Source organism: Podarcis raffonei, chromosome 6 (assembly GCF_027172205.1).
Source record: "Podarcis raffonei isolate rPodRaf1 chromosome 6, rPodRaf1.pri, whole genome shotgun sequence".
NCBI lineage: Eukaryota > Metazoa > Chordata > Lepidosauria > Squamata > Lacertidae > Podarcis > Podarcis raffonei.
The window spans coordinates 61270545-61287961 of record NC_070607.1 but is presented as its reverse complement, the minus strand read 5'-3'; the positions used below and the strand labels follow the sequence as shown (position 1 = coordinate 61287961).

Genomic DNA, 17417 nt, shown 5'->3' with positions numbered 1-17417 from the left:
TGATGGGCAGGGCTTGAGGCAAAAGTGGCTGGAGCAATGAATGTAAATATTACTTTTGTACAGTAAACTAGTTTCTACACATACTCACACACCCCTTTCTAGCCTTCATCCATGTAAACAAGGCGTGTTCAGCCCCTTAGCCTGAGGTTTCCTATATTTCTGGTTGCTCTGTGTCTTAGAGTTTGAATGGGCAGAAATCAAGTACTGTATTGCATGGCTGGTGCAGTTTTATTTTTTTAAGTTACAGAAACATGTCAGGAGTAGTTATCAGGAATCTTCATTACAGGCAGCCATAATGTTCTAGGCTTACTTGATAGGTATGGCTCAGTTTCTATAAGCAGCTGGGTCCTTTTCAGGTATCCCTATGAAGTGACCCTTCAAAAGCAGAGGTGGAGCTACACACTATGATGACACAAATGGTTGTTTTTACTCTCCACTTCAAATACTTTAAAGTATGACCATATTCATACCATGTATTTAAAGCACTGTGATTACACTTTAAGCAGTCATAGCTTCCCCTAAAAATTCCTAGCAACCGTAGTTTGTTAAGGGCGCTGAGAGTTGTTAAGAGACTCCTATTCCTCTCACAGAACTCTCAGTTCCCAAAGTGGTTTAATAATCAATCCCTCTTCATATGAAACTCTGGGAATTGTAGCTCTGTGTGATGCACTTTTTCCAGCATTAATCATACAGTGTAGTTTCCCCTAGGATGCATGAGAAAGCTCCAGTTCATGCAAGACATTGCCTTATGCAAATTAGGACTCTGTACAGGCTTAAACTTCTTGTGAGCTCTCATCAAAATCAGCTGCAGAATAGGTATCAATTTTGAAGTAGTTAGATTGAGGAACAGGAGGTCAATCCTGCATGATTTCCAATCAACCCCTCAAGTTTCACACAGAAATTTGTGAAACCCTATTCTCTTTTTGCAATGGCGCCGTTGGTAGAGAATGAGACTCTTAACCTCATGGACTCGAGTCCCACATTGGGCAAAAGATTTCTGCATTGTAGATTCCTACAAGTCTATGATTCTATGAACACAAGTTCAGATTTCTAAAATGCATCTTTAATAGAGATTTGTTACCACACCCCGGACTCTGAAACACCTGACCAGACAGAAACCCAAATGAAAAAATAGCATGGTTTGCTGAAGGTGAAGGCTGCCATTCTAACCCCTAAAGAGAGTTAAGATTAGGAGTAGCGCTCTGCTAGCTGGCAGGTAGGGAGGTGTCTCCACTGCGAGTGTAAAGCCTGAAATGGGGCTCTGCGGGGATGAAGCGTGGCCAGCAATGCGTAGGTCTGTTTCCCGGAGAGTAGCCCAATCAGAGCCCCTCTGCTACACTACCCTGGGCCTGGCATAGCAAAAAAGGAATAAAAAAAGCCTAGCCACCTTCTGACCTGGACAGTGTGAGCAGTTAGGCTCCAGATGCAGTACACTGCTCCATTTGGTTTGCTCTGCTCATATGAAGATTCTGTGTGTCTTGTACTAGGAATGTTCATGAGGCCCCATGATTGATCTCTTTGTTGGTCTCTTTGTTGGACTTCAAGCAGATTATTATTTATTTATTTATTTATTTATACCCTGCCCATGTGGCTGGGTTTCCCCAGCCACTCTGGGCGGCTCCCAATCAAATATTAAAAACACAATACAGCATTAAACATTAAAAACTTCCCTAAACAGGGCTGCTTTCAGATGTCTTTTAAAAGTACGATAGTTGCTTATTTCCTTGACATCTGCTGGGAGTGCGTTCCACAGGGCAGGTGCCACTACCAAGAAGCCCCTCTGCCTTGTTCCCTGTAACGTCACTTCTCACAATGAGGGAAGTGCCAGAAAGCCCTCAGTGGATCTCAGTGTCCGGGATGAACGATGGGGTGGAGATGCTCTTTCAAGTATACAGGACCGAGGCCATTTAGGGCTTTAAAAGACAGCACCAACACTTTGAATTGTGCTCAGAAACGTACTGGGAGCCAATTCAGGTCTCTCAGGACTGGTGTTATATGGTCCTGGCGGCCACTCCCAGTCACCAGTCTAGCTGCCGCATTCTGGATTAATTGCAGTTTCCGAGTCACCTTCAAAGGTAGCCCCATGTAGAGCGCATTGCAGTAGTCCAAGTGGGAGATAACTAGAGCATGCACCACTCTGGCGAGACAGTCTGTGGGCAGATAGGGTCTCAGCCTGCGTACCAGATGGAGCTGGTAGACAGCTGTCCTGGACACAGAATTGACCTGCACCTCCATGGACAGCTGTGAGTCCAAAATGACTCCCAGGCTGCGCACCTGGTCCTTCAGGGGCACAGTTACCCCATTCAGGACCCACCTGCCCCCAAAAAACAGTACTTCTGTCTTGTCAGGATTCAACCTCAATCTGTTAGCTGCCATCCATCCTCCAACTGCCTCCAGGCACTCACACAGGACCTTCACCGCCTTCACTGGTTCTGATTTGAAAGAGAGGCAGAGCTGGGTATCATCTGCATACTGATGAACACCCAGCCCAAACCCCCGATGATCTCTACCAGCAGCTTCATATAGATATTAAAAAGCATGGGGGAGAAGACAGAACCCTGAGGCACCCCACAAGTGAGAGCCCAGGGGTCTGAACACTCATCCCCCGACACCACTTTCTGGACACGGCCCGTGCAAAAGTGAACATTCCACCTTCTACTGCTTCACATGCAATCTACAGTTTCAGGCTTTCAAATTTAAGAAAACGGTGTGAATATTAGAGTTCAGGGTTAGATCTAGCATATAAAGAACCTCTGATATTCACGTGCCACCTTTTTCTTTTGCAAAGAATTCTGGTCTTCAGTGGAAAAAAAGTCAATGGAGTGTAGTTATGAAAGTTAGAGTAGTTTTCTAAACACCTGCGGAGGGCAGGTGAGACCTGAATATTGCAACCCTAAGCGATCCCCGAAGGTCTCACTATGCAGAATGCTTTCCAGCTGTGCATTTAAGACAGTCACCTTCTCCTGCACTTCAGCGCACAGTGTGTTGCATTTCACCTCTTCTGTCCCAGAAATGCAATGCCGGGAGTGCTATACCACTCTTCCCCTTGCTCCTGCTCTGTTGTTGACTTTGATAGATGACACGCTGCTGAGGTTGAGAGGAGGAACCATGAGGTCTGATGAAACCACAGCAGCAGCTTCAGAAGGGTTAATGAGAAGTAGCAGTTATTCATAAGGCAAGGGAAAGATGCAAGGAGGGAACCAGAGGGAACAGCGAAACAACTTAAAAGCCTACTCCACTGTGTGAAGATCAAACATTTCAGACAGAAAGCTACAAATAAAGGCCTGTTCCAGCCCTGTGGATCGGCAGACTCCTTGAGTTTTATTTAGTATGCAAAATATTGTGAGATGGAACATTTTGTTCTAAGTTAATAATGAATGAGCAGCCACAAAGTGGGAGATTATTTTATTTTATTTTATTTTTGAGATCTGGGATGGAAGCACTTTCTAGCTGGCGTTTGTTTCCCCCCTTTCCCACCCCCCTTCCCCCTCTGTCTCTCATTACACTTTCCTTTTCAGGAATCTGGGGAAAGTTGATACTAAATGAAATTGCTATGCTTGTACTTAGAACAAGAATCAGACAGGCAGTTCAGAGTCCCAGACAAACCCAAGAAAAATTAATAAAATACACATTGATTTTTCAGGGAATCTCCTAAACCTCTTTGATTGGCTTAGTTTTATTCCCCTTGCTTCTAGACAGCCAAAGGGCTTTGGTTTCTGGCGTCAAGCTTCCTTCCCCCCGCCCCAACTTTTTTTTTAAGCTGGCTCATCTCTGGAGTGTGATTTGCTGTCGTTATGTGGTCAATATGAAAAGGATTTTCTTTGAGTCTGGGGATGGTCCCATGCTGCTTTAATCTTTCAGAGCTTATTTAATATTTTTAGAGGCAGATCTATAGCAGTATTTTCCGAGTCTGTGGAGCAAAAAGCATACCTGCTGTGTGGGTCAATGCAGTGCTCCAAAGGAGCTAGCTTTCCACATCAGAAGGTCCTCTTTAGCAGATGAGAGAATAGCAGAGGTCCCTCCAGAACATGGCAAGAAAGCATTAAGGGAGTGCTTGTGGGACCTCCAGCACAGGCCAGATTTCAGAGATTGCTGAACACAGTAAGATGTGGGTGGCAAAATGATATGCAGAAGATTAGAAACTTACTGTGGAAGCTCAGCGTAATGGGTGAAGAATGTGTATATATTTCTTGCTGGAACTCAGGAAATTAGCACAGATTTGGGTGTTCCTTTTTGAGTGATGACATTCAAAATCATTACAGTGGCAACAAAACTATAGTAATGATTTTATTTTTATTTTTTAAACAGCCAGTATCCAAAGATCCTTCTCTATCTAGCCCAGTCAAACTTATGGCCTTTCCCCCCTTTGAACAGCTGACTCGCATGGAGTTTCACAAATTGCTTTATGAGATGCCCTGGAAAAGCAAATTACCATGCATCATGGTCAGGGAGTGGGGCTGTGAGAAAAGCCCCCTTGGGTTCACGCAGTTAGTTTCATAGTTATTTAGATCATACCTGATATTTATTGTTTGTTATAGTGACTTTCAGTCTAAGGCTGCAGTCCTCTGAACACTTACTTGTAAGCAAACCCCATTGAACACAGTGGGATTTACTTTTAGTGCTGATTCAACACATACACAGAATCAGGCTGCACACCTGGTCTGATAAAGGTTTCTATAAAGGCGGGCTCTGGATCCAGACATTGTTATGCTTAGAGCAGACTTGTTGAAATCACCCACTGAAGTCACAATTATCTCAAGTCCCTTTGATTGCAGCGGCTCTGTTCTGAGCTAGTCTGATTTCAGTTCAAGGGTGAAACGTGGATAAGATAAACAATAGGATGAGAAACATCATACCTAACAAGAAGGATAAAGAAAGAATATTAGGAGCAACAGCAATCATAAAGAAGTAACAGGGGAAATATGTTAAGTGCCAAAACAAGTTTAAACTGAATTCTGTACAGAAAAACAAAAACAGTGTAAAGTCACAAGATGAGATGTGATATGATCAAATTGGAGAAAGCTTAATACTTCCCCTCCCCCTGGGCCTCTGTTCAAACTCAAAATTGTTGAACAAACAGTTGGGATAAAGATGCAGATTATTTGCTTGTTTAGGACCTAATGGTTCGAACTATCGTGTGTCTAGTCACAGAGCCCCCATTCTGGCATGCCCAATCAGTAAAGAGGGTTAATAAGTGGACATGACAACTGTCTGGGATTTGAAATGGCCGCATCTTTATTGATTGCAGATGTAGGAAGCCTTGGCATGGGCATTAAGCGTATATCCCTCTCAGCCCCACCCTGCTGGGAGGACTGGGGCATGAGGGATTCGGGGGTGGATCCATCGCAAAACACAGGTTTACGTGGATGGCTCCCAAATGCTGAGGGAGGAGCTCTATGGCCCACTAGCCCACACAACTGACTCTTTGGACAGAGACTTCCCTCCAGACTCCTCTAATGGGGTATGCTGTCAACACTGCCACAGGGAGAAAAAGAGGGGGATGAGTCACCACTTCACCCCCACCCACCCCCGCTTGGATGAAATACTATAGGATTCCTCCCAAGACCTAAACCTAAACTGCCAAAGTTGTGCCTAGTGCTATGGGGAAGGCAAAACCTTCCATGCAGGGAATATTCCTTCCTGGCCCCAAATATGGCAACTGTCAACAGACCACAGCAAAGCCCATCTAGCTGAAAGGAATGAGTTAGCAGAAAGCAGCTACTAATGAAAGGAGGGGGCAGGGTGGGTGACGCTCCTGGTCAACTGGACTGCCGCGTGCAGGGTTGGCCGAGCTAAATAGATGGCGGGCAGATCTGAGGGAAGCCTGCCTCCCTCAGGTCCGCTCACCAGGCCACACACCCCGGACACCACAGATTGGCTCATTTGACTCCAGCTTTTGGCAGGAACCCAAGAGCCTCTGCGGTGGCCAGGGAGGCTGCAAGACAAAGGAAAATAGTGTGATGCAGCGGGGCAAGGTGAGAGAATTGAACCAGGTCGCAACTGCTGCTCACCGCGGATAGGACGGTAAGCGGCCATTATCAGGATTGTTACAACTTTCTCTCTGTATGGCTTTTTAGAGCATTTGCCTAATGATCTGGATACTTATTTTTTATTTTTTTCAATGGACTGGTATATTTGTTTACTGTTGGCTGCTTGTTTTATTCATGGTGTTTCATAGAAGTTAACTATTATTTTTTCTCATTATCAGAAGCATTTTTTTTTAAAAAAAAGAAGGCATTAACATGATACTTTCCTCTCATCAAATAACAACTATTTGCAATGTGGAAATCTTTTGTCTTCACAGTTCCCTACACATTTTATACATGCATCTGTCTATGGAGTAAAAAACCAAACATACAAAAATAGATGGAGCTGCAAAGCTATAGTTAATATTTGTTCTGAGGGTCTGTGAATTGTTGGCAAAAGAAACAATAACACATTCCATATCAACACTATTCCTGGAATGAGGGGCAGACAGGATACATAAAAACATATTGACCTACAATTTCATATAGTATATGACAAAGAAAAATCTCTAGAATATCACCTTCACTCATCAAGTAGCAAAGAGTCATGCCTGAAATTATTTGAAAAATGTCTGTACCAGTTGTAAGGTAGGAAAAAGTGTTTACTGGATCTCTGGTGACCAGTTACTCTGCCAAAAACGGATTCTTACTAAAGAACTGTATACTTCATTGTCATTTGAGAAAGATGCACCCTAGCATATAATTTTAGGACAACGTGCAGCTGAATGATGCATAGCAGTGCTGTTCGTTGCTGGTGGGAAAGTCAGATGGTTAAACATTGCCACTGATCAGTGTCCTATGGAAGAAAGTCTATAGATGTTCCACTTATAAAGGATATCATCCTGCCTTGGAAAAGATTCATTTGCAGCATGTTTTCGGCTGGCACAGCTGGTAATAAATTAAGTAGCTCGTCTACAGCTGCTCTATGAACACCCTGGCTCAGCATGTAGTGAGAACAGGAACTCTACTCCTTTCATTGATGCATCTTTCAAAATCTTCCCCATTTCCCAGGAACAGAGGCTGTATCACTTTTAAAGAGGAATCGGCAATCCTGCCGTGCCAGCATTAAAAACTATCATTAAGAACCATTGTATTTAAATTAGAGATAATCTTGGACACAATGTGAGGAGCTAGTGCTGGGTGTGGCCCTTGAGAAAAGCTGCAATTTCCCCTGCCATTGTCACTCTGCTGTCCTTGATTGCCACCAGCCACAAATTCCAGTGATTTACTGAGCTACAGGGTATAATTTGCACCAAGTGTGAGGAGTTACAGCTCCACCAGGCATCCCCTTCAGAGGGGCTGCTGTGATGGGCTGTCAGCTGGGCTTTGTTACTTTCAGTTCATGAGCAATCTGCATTTTACTTCTTGCTGAAAATGTGGGAGGGGCAGAGCAAGGGACAAAAGCTTCAGATTGACTTTCCAATTCCAATTGATCAAAAATCAAGAGTGGGACCTTCCAGCATTCATAAACGATGGCATTAAAGTCAATTTTTCTTGTTCCTTCAACCCCCCCTCCCCCACTTTCTGCTGGAATGCATTGCAATCACATTTTCAGACACCCTGAAGGCGGGAAACTGACATTTCCTAACAATTACTATTATTATAGGTATTCCATTGGCTCCCACCCTTCCACCAAGGAGCTCCCTGTGGCATTTCAGTTCAGCCTTCCCCAACCTATTGACCACAAGATGCTTTGGATTATACAATATCCATCAGTTGTGCTGGCTTGGGCCAATAGTTGTCGTAGTGTGGAATATCTAGGACGCAACAGGTTGGGGAAGGCTGTTTTAGCCCCACAACAACTCTTGTCAGGTAAGCTAGGTTGGGAGAGTATGTCTTACCCAAAGGCCACCCAATGACATAACTTTGAATTCCACAGGGATTAGGACACACATTTTCTGTATCGTGAGCCCCAAGAACATTATCTGCTGCTTGGACAAATGAATGCATACTTGCTGTTTCTAAGATTAGCCTTGAAAAATGCACCATTTCTGATGCAATCAGGAGAGGTGTGGTGGCCTTAAAAAGCTCAGTGTACCATTTTACTACTTCCAAACTTAAAAGGGCTATTTAACTCTTTGGGTGCTGTTGCTCACATAGCAGGTACAGTATTAGGAAAACAGAGTGTCCCTCGCCCAGCAATTGTTAGTTGTGACCAAGGCAGCAGCCCTTCTCACAATAAATTGGGGTTCCAACTTGCTTTGTAGTAAGATAAGGCTGCATGTTCCACTGAAAGGAACACTGAAACATTGTAGTTCACAGCTTGATAGATATTAGCACATAGCATATGCAGCAATGAGTATTGCAATAGATTCCTACTGTAGTTCACGTTTAGTTTTGCCCTCAGAGTACATTGTGGAGTTTATGTTTATCTTTGTTTGAACTATTTTTCTTGCAGCAGATGGCTTTCTGTTACTCAGCGTATTGTCTTCTGCTGTGGCTTTTGTCCATTATTTCATCAAAAAGTAGAAAAAAATTCTAAAAATAAAAAAAAATACAGACGGATACACAATTATATTGTGTGATGAAATGCCACATTGTTTGAAATCTGCTATACAATTACATTAACTTCATTTTTCTATTGCATTGGTGCCCTGGCACTAATCACCTGGTTCTGCGAAGAAAAATATTGTAAAGGGAGGAGTCTTTGCAATCATATATTTTTAATTGATTGATTGATTGATTGATTGATTGAATTTATATACTTCCCTATACCCGGAGGTCTCAGGGCTGTTCACATAAAAAGATACTGTGCTTAATTTATGAGGGAGGGAGAAGTTAAACTAGTCCTTACTTTTGGGTTGGGGTATTGTTTAGGTGGTTTGGTTGTTGCTGCTGTTATTGATATTAATATTTTGTATCTTAATTTTTTGATCTTATAATGATTTATGTGGGACTTGTTGGAATTTTTCAATTATGATTGTGTGCTTTTTGGTGTGTTTTATTTATGACTACTTTTGTTATGTTTGTAATTGTGTAAATCTTTTCATGTTTCAAGCAGCCTTCAGCATGGCTCTAAAGGCAACATACAAATTAAATTAAGATGATCTATTCATTTTTTTAATTTTAATGTGGGCTTAATAAAACTCCTTCTAATCTCTTCCCAGGACTGAGTCAGTGGCTGAGAAGATGTTGACTAATTGGTTTGCTTTCCTTCTCCACAAATTCCTAAAGGTAAAGAGTCAGCAGCTTCTACCTTGAATCCATTTCCTTTGTTATGTTCTTTTCAAGTTCTTGTTTTCTGTGGTCCCCTCCAGAGCATCAGTATTTTGCAGTAAGGATGCAAACTCATGCCAGAAATGTAGGTTTCCATAATTAAAGTGGATTAAAGGGCTTTGTAACCCTAGCACACACAAAAAACAGACTTTATGCAGTTAGGAAAGTAATGGGGAAATGCGCTAGAAGTGTGGGATGGACAAATAATTAATAGGAAGGTGTAAAATCACCACATAAGCAAACAGGATGAATTCTCATTGTTGTATCACAAATCAGAACAAAAGCTCAATAAAGACCAGACATTGTCCAATCTGCATGTAAGCTTTGTCTTAACTCTTCAAGTTGCTGGAGGAAGTTAAACCCAGAGACAGGGAGTAACAGGAGGAAAGTGTAGAGACCACCCAGTCCTGTGTACAAATGCATCTTTGGTTCTCTTATCTGTGGATGGGTTTTTGCCCTCACTACACTCTGCTATGCATTCTGAGAACTGTTACTATTTGAAAAGGCCATAATTCTGCAAAATAATTCTCAGCACTTTCCCTAGACTCACATGGGGGGAGTCAGGATGATTTAGGATTGTAGTACAGGTGTGTTCTATACTGGTTCCCTTAGCACAAGACTTTCTAGATTACATTACAAATCTGAAATGTCACACATGTGTACTCAACAGAGGGAAATCAAGGCACAGATACAACATATAAAAAGTGAAAAGGGTAGGAAGAAGAAATACTCTACTGGTCTCAAGCCAATGCAGTTCAGTTCCCCATTCTCCTATACTGTATCTAATGCATTATCAAGAGCTGGATATTCATATTTTATTTTAGACATTGAATACAGTTTATGGCTACTTCAGATGGCTACAAATACCTGTTGGCGCCTTTTTGATCTTGTGGTGTTTTATAATGCAGTCCAATAGACAGTTATTCCCCTTTTTATACATTTGATGATTGTGATCAGGGCTTTTTACCCAGCCGAAGCTTACTGGAGCTCAGTTCTGGCACCTCTCAGATGGGCGCCATTGCCATTCTAAGAGAACAAGGGAGAAGTTCTTGGTGAGCTCCAGCACCTCTTTTACTAGAAAAATAGCACTGATCGTAATTATTGTTTACACAGCACCATCTATATACTTGATGACTTCCAGAGTCCTATAGGTAAAAATAGTGAGGCATTATTGCTCTTCAGGAGCTTGTAATCGAAAATAAAGTGGGGTGGGGGGAGGCAATAATACAAAGGGTTGAATATGGAAAAATGCAGTTGCACATCTAGTGGATGGATTTGAAGAGTGGTGTCATGGATTGTAGAATTATAGAGTTGGAAGGGACCAGGAGGGTCATCTAGTCCAACCCCCTGTGATGCAGGAATATTTTGCCCAACATGGGGCTTGAACCAACAACCTTGAGATTAAGAGTCTCATGCTTTACTGACTGAGCTTTCCTGAGCTTCCGCATCATGCGGGTTGAAACAGAATAATAATTTTGACAGCAGAGTTTTGGAGCAATGTGAGAAAACTTAGGTATAAAAGGGGGGAGCCAGAGATGAGAATGTTGCAGTAGTCAAGGTTGGAGATTACCACAGAATGAATCAGAGTTTTAGCCAAGGGATCAGAGAGGAGTGGGTGAATTTTTGTAATAACATAAAAAGAAAAGTGTCTTTGTAGCTGATTGAATGTAACAAGGGAGATATTATGTGGCTTCTTTTTCTTGAATTTCTGGTTTATTTAGATACTTTAGTTGTGAATGTTTCATATTTAATGCTTTATTTTATTGCTTTACTATTAATGCTGCTGACCAAATTGAAAGAACACATGTTTTGAACACTATTTAGTGAGGTACATCCCCAGTAAATTGAGCAGTATTATGAACTTACCTCTAGGGCAGGGAATTGGACCTAGCCGGAGTCTTGGCTCCAAATGTGGCCAACCCTCCACAGGTCATTTTGACAGATGGGCAGGATCACCCCATTGTCAGTCACTTGACATCACATAACACCTATAATGAAACTGACCAGTATAGATGTTAGGTGTAAAAGCCAATGTTTGCTTTTTCCTTACTAAATGGTGCATAAAACAAGGACACATCCTTTCTGGTTACATATTTTTGCAACACATCCTGTAATCTTTAGAAACCAAAACCATGCAAACTCAAATCAGCCAACATTGCTTGTGAAGCTCAATGAATTTAAAAATCAGGAGGGTTGTGTAGCTGCTTTTAAATTATACTTGTTTGCCATGGTTTCTCTGCCTTTGACAAGTTCTATCTTTATCAGTGTGCAAGTTCTCTTGTGTTCTGTGTCAAACAGGAATGTGCTGGAGAGCCACTCTTCATGTTGTACTGTGCCATCAAGCAACAGATGGAGAAAGGCCCAATTGATGCCATTACGGGGGAGGCACGTTATTCCCTGAGTGAGGACAAGCTGATCCGGCAGCAGATTGAGTACAAAACTCTAGTGAGTGGGTGCCTTCTCTAAACAATTTTTGGTTGCACCAGCCATCAGACATCATGGGGAACATAATCCCCAGGGCTGGACGTAGACTGAATGGGGAAGTTAGGTGGCAATTTTTCCTGTCCCAGGTGCTTTATATAATAGTAGAATGTTTTCATGGTGATTCTTATTGTGGAAACTCTGGGTCCATATCCAAGCAGAGAAGCTTCCTGAGAAAAGATGTGAAGCCCGGGCACCTTAGTGAATAGTAATACAAACTTAGTACTTTTACTTTTAAGCCAGCCCATTGTTTTTAATGGTAGGGAAAATGCCTGAAGATTCCATATAGGGTGGAAATAGGTAGTTAGCCATCTCAGCTAGTTCCAACCCTCATTTTCAGAATTGTGGCTGATGTTCCATGATACAGGGTGAGTCTTTTAAAAGAGACCCCATGGAATATGTGTAATCTGTATCCATGCGGCCTCTTTTAAAGGACTCGCCCTGTAGTATAGTATAGTATAGTATAGTATAGTATAGTATAGTATAGTACAGTATAGGTACAGTTGAATTACAAATGGGGAAGGAATATGGGAGGCGGGGAATCACATCCCAGTGTGGACTCACCTGCACAAAACTCTTAGACCAATGTATACATTGTCCCTGGGAAGGACATTGGACAAATGTATGGGGGGGGGGACATAGTGAATACCATGGGTTCAAAGTGACAATCACATTTTTCCTCAGACAATCTCCCTAGGCAGGGCATCATATCCCAACACCAATATTGCCAGGAGGCATTTGCCACCTTGTTTGCTGCCTGTGTGGAGCCAGTCACACTTCCTAGCAGTTCTAGGTGGCTAGGTCCTGTTGCAGAAAAGAGGGGAAAGATTGTAAAGCCCCTAGACCAGGCATGTCCAAAGTCCGTTTCGGGGACCTAATATGGCCCACCGGTCAATTTAATCAGGGCCCCATGTCCTGGGGTAAAATCCTTTAAAAAAGCTCAGCAACTTCAGCCAGCCCTCATGCATGTTCACTTCATCAAAATTGGCCCTCTTTGAAAAACGTTTGGACACCCCTGCTCTAGACCACCTCATTAGTTCCTGTTTTTTAACTACATCTGTGTGGATTTGTGTTAAAAAACCCAAAAACCTGCACATTAAGCTGCAAAAACAGGACAGAGTTAATCTGTTAGTGTCTAAAAATAAAACATGCTTAAACCGGACAAAGAGCAAGCCATCCATCCGTAATCTGAAGGGATGAACCAGGCTTTCCAAAGCATTATGTACATCACCCGTGGGCATCATCCATGCACAAATTTTATCCACCTTCCCAAGGGACAGAGAGTGCTACAGTAATTGTATGTACGCAATTGTCTAATTATGTAGACTACATCTCTGCATACTTACAGATCTAGGTCTCCACATGCTTTCTATGAAATGGAAAATCATTTTTTTTAAAAATCAGTTTAGCTTCCCTGTCTAAATAGGACTTAATTGTGAACAGGCATTTTTATACCTCCAACTTAGGTTGAGAATTCCTGTAATATGCAGATGATTTCTTCTTAGCTTTTCTGAGCTCATCTTAATATTCCCATTCTTTTCTCTTCTCTAGATCTTGAACTGTGTGAATCCAGACAATGAGAACAGTCCTGAGATTCCTGTGAAAGTGTTGAACTGTGACACCATCACTCAGGTCAAAGAGAAGATTCTGGATGCAGTGTATAAAAATGTCCCATACTCACAAAGGCCACGAGCTGTTGACATGGACTTGGGTAGGAACATACTTGGTTTGGGAAAGAGCTACTTATGGAAATGGGGTGGGAACAGCAGTTACACAGGAATCAATAGAAGAATAATTTAACCCATTCTTCCTTTCTTGGAGGTTCAGCATTGCAGAGAACCATCCTACCAACGAGATGACTGTGCCTCTGTCCTTGATTGTCTAACATTGTCTTCCTTCTCCTGCAGAGTGGCGGCAAGGCCGAATAGCACGTGTGGTCCTTCAGGATGAAGATATCACCACCAAGATTGAGGGTGACTGGAAGCGGCTAAACACCTTGATTCATTATCAGGTAAGCAAGTAAAGCCTAGAATTCAGCCCAGAGAAATCAGCTGAGCGGAATACAAAGCAAAAAAAAACACAAAAACCACAGAACTTTAATTCCTCTGTATCTCCTCTAACAAGACAGGCAGAGAGAGTCACATTCTTATGATAAATCAGAACGGCTCAATGTGTTCACGTATTAAAAGGGAAAACAGCCCTGACACACATCTCACAGGAACAAGCAGAGCTGAAAATTGACTAAATTAAAAATGCCAGCCATGTTCACAAGACAGACAGCATATGCAGAGGAGCTGAGCTCCCAGCGCTAAGGATACCGAGGCCAGTGTAGTAGCTGCCCTGTCAGAAGCGGAGGGCTGGAATGTGACAGAGGAGTGTGGGGGTGAAATCTGCCACGGGCTGCAGATCATGCAGCTGGGTAGAGCGATAGTCAGAACAAATGTCCCGAGATATCAGGCTGCATGGGCAATTGGTTTTCCACCAATTCACACATACAAAGCTCTGCTACAGCTCAATTTAGGGAGACTGGCCCATTTCATATGTCACTGTCTCCATACTGTGAAGATCTGGGCTCAGTTCCCTGCTCTGCCACAGAGCCAATCTGTGACTTTTGAGCAAATAATTGAGGAAATAATTTGTCATGCCATGCAAATTCAGTGTTGATGAAACTTGCAAAGGCTGCATAAGCCAGAAACTGGTTAATTACGTTGCATTGCAGATCACCAAATCCATCCGTTTATCTGAGTCTGGAGTGATACACAAGAAATGTGTGTATTGGAATGGAACTGTATTAGCCCTAGGTGGTGGAACAGCATTCCTAAAGGCAGATGTGCTGTCCTAGTAATCCTATCTGTTTTGTCATTTGCTTCAATTGACACTTCCATTCCTTTACAATGAAACCTCCTACTTAGTAACTTTTCTAATTATTCATCAAAAAGGGTGGGAGATTGACTCTTGCTCAGCCAGATGCTTGGCATTTAAGGTAGGAAGGTCGTGTAATTTTTATGAGGTCTACAATTTTCAGATCATTTCAAAGGATATTGTTAATCCCCTGTGGCCATGGATTCTATGAATTGTTTGATTTTTCTGTGTGCAGTACAGTCGTACCTTGTTTTGCGGCCGTGATCTGTTCTGGAGCCCCGGCCACTAGCCAAAAAGGACGCAGGGCAAAGTGCCGCATCTGCACGCACGTGCGGAGCAGTTTGCACTTCTGTGCATGAGCAAACCCAGAAGTAACCCAAACCAGGTTTGCCATGGATGTTTGCCGGAATGGACGCTAGACTAGGCGGATGTTCACGGAGGTATTACTGCATATCCTAAAACAGAACAGGTTTCCTCAGCACTTGCTCTTTCAGAAGTCCTTTTCAGTTTGTCTTAAATGTAGTCCATTACACAGCCATGTGGTAGCTTTCCTTTGCAGTAAGCAAAGGTGGGTACAGTAATCTGCTCCCGTCCATGTCACAAATGCCATCATCTCCATTGGCTTCTCAGGAGGGAGGGGTACTCAGGACAATTCAGCTCTTATCCTGTGGTAATGTCCACATGCCACATGCCACAAATGCCATCATCTCCATTGGCTTCTCAGGAGGGAGGGGTACTCAGGACAATTCAGCTCTTATCCTGTGGTAATGTCCACATGCCCATAAGCATAGAAATATAAGAGAGAAAAAGTAAAACTGTGTTGTTCTTCCCAATGCAAACATAATACTTCTTGAAACTGAATATCAGAAATGCTGTTTGACTGCATGTATATCCTCAACATAAAGCCCCTCCACATGTTAGATGTATGAAGGGTCTCCTGTAATTACCAGGGAGTGAAGCTGTATCACTTGCTTGTTCTGCCTAGCTCCACCCATCCATCCATGATTTCATAGATTCATTGAATTGTACAGTTGGAAGGGACCACAAGGGAATCCTTTTGCCCAGTGTGGGGCTTGAGCCCATGACCTTGAGATTAAGAGTATCATGCTCTACCGACTAAGCTGTTGTCTACACTGATTTGACTGGACATCTGCAGGAGGAAAACCTATACATGCAGACCTCCTTTTGTATAGATTTCCTCAGAAGTAGAGCCCTAACCGCACAAGGTTCACATTGAAGCCTATGCACACTGTTGTCTAGGCACATAAACATTCCCTGTTGCAGATGTCCATGCTCAGTATGCTCAGTATGCTCAGTATGTTGACTTTGGAGACAGAGAGAGAAAGCTATGTGATTTGGGGGGTAGGGTCAGCTCCATAATAATCACACAAACACCCCTTAAATTGCAAAGCATTTCCATTTTAGTCACAAAGGTACACCCCTGAACTGCCACGTTGCTTTTCCTTTTACTAGTTCTCAATATTATTAGATTGTATCCCTCATAATGTTCTGTACTGCAGTAGCCTCTTAGAAACAAGACAAGTGGACACACAGCAGGCACATGGATTTTTTCCCAGAAATTAGGTTCCCAACACCCTTCTTTTACTGTAAATATTATCATTCATTTGTGTATATCAGTTAAGTTATGTGTTTGTAAATGCTACAATGGTTCATTGAAAAGGCATGACAAGTGTACAGTGGTACCTCGGGTTACATACACTTCAGGTTACATACGCTCCAGGTTACAGACTCCGCTAACCCAGAAATATTACCTCGGGGTAAGAACTTTGCTTTAGGATGAGAACAGAAATCTTGATCCAGCAGCGCGGCAGCAGCAGGAGGCCCTGTAAAGTGGTGCTTCAGGTTAAGAACAGTTTCAGGTTAAGAACGGACCTCCGGAACGAATTAAGTACTTAACCCGAGGTACCACTGTATACCACTTTACTATATTTAGCAAACTTAAAAAATAGTTTTTCTAAATCTGTATGTCCAGGAAGCTAAATGCATGTTGAATCCTTTGCATGATATGGGTCTGCGTGGATTTCAATATGAGCCAAGTGAATAAATTACTGTCTCTTTGTGATGGTCAAAAAGCACCCAGGTGAATCCTGTGCAATCTTAAGCATGTTTATTCAGAGGTAACTCCAACTTTGTTAAATTAAACATTCCTTTGTAAGTGTAGTTTGCATTGCAACCTAAGTTGCCTATTTTAGGAATGGTAACATATTCTTGCCTGCTGTTTCAGCAGGAGGGTTTGTGTCTACTACAGGGATTTTGGGGGCCACATATACTGTTGGTGTCACATGCATAAACCATTTATTTATCTTCAGTCAGCAAATAAACGAGCCAGTCTCCTAGATGCAGCTTCTGGCAACCTCTGCAACCCTTGCAATTCACTGCTTGATAACCCCATTTCCCCAAAGGATTCAGCCTTGTAATGTGTGCAAATGACATTGTCCAGACAAGGATTGCATGGCAGAGGAATTCAATGAATTTTCAATTGCAGGTGCTGATTAGGGTGAAATAGAGAGTGCACTAGACTGAGAGCAGATTTAACCCTTGCTGAGATAGGGTTACCTCACCACCAGCGAGCCAGTGGTTAGGAATATTTGACATGTGAGGGAAGGATTGGAAGAAGGGGCTGACTGATCATGTTGCAGCTGCTTTACATTTTCCTGTGGGAAAGGAAAGGAGCTTGCTAACAGGTGGCTGTCCTCTGGCTTTATGCAGTTTCCGATAATGTTTTTTTAAAAATATCCAGATGTTTATGGAGTGAAAATTCTCTGAAGGGTCCTGATAAAGTTCTGTTTCTGAGGCCAAACCAATATCTGG

The 17417-nt window shown here is 42.5% G+C and overlaps 1 protein-coding gene across 3 annotated transcripts in view; it reads left to right on the top strand.

Moving 5' to 3' along the window:
• PLXNA2 (plexin A2) overlaps window positions 1-17417 on the top strand; it is a 397866-nt gene that overhangs the window by 345227 nt on the left and 35222 nt on the right. For all 3 annotated transcript variants that reach the window (XR_008331159.1, XM_053393447.1, XM_053393446.1), the window contains exons 23-26: window positions 9134-9200; window positions 11541-11687; window positions 13275-13434; window positions 13631-13734. Coding sequence is in view for 2 of the 3 variants with exons in the window: in XM_053393447.1 (XP_053249422.1) it covers window positions 9134-9200; window positions 11541-11687; window positions 13275-13434; window positions 13631-13734 (478 nt within the window). In the remaining variant the exon portion in view is untranslated. The remainder of the gene's footprint in view (window positions 1-9133; window positions 9201-11540; window positions 11688-13274; window positions 13435-13630; window positions 13735-17417) is intronic.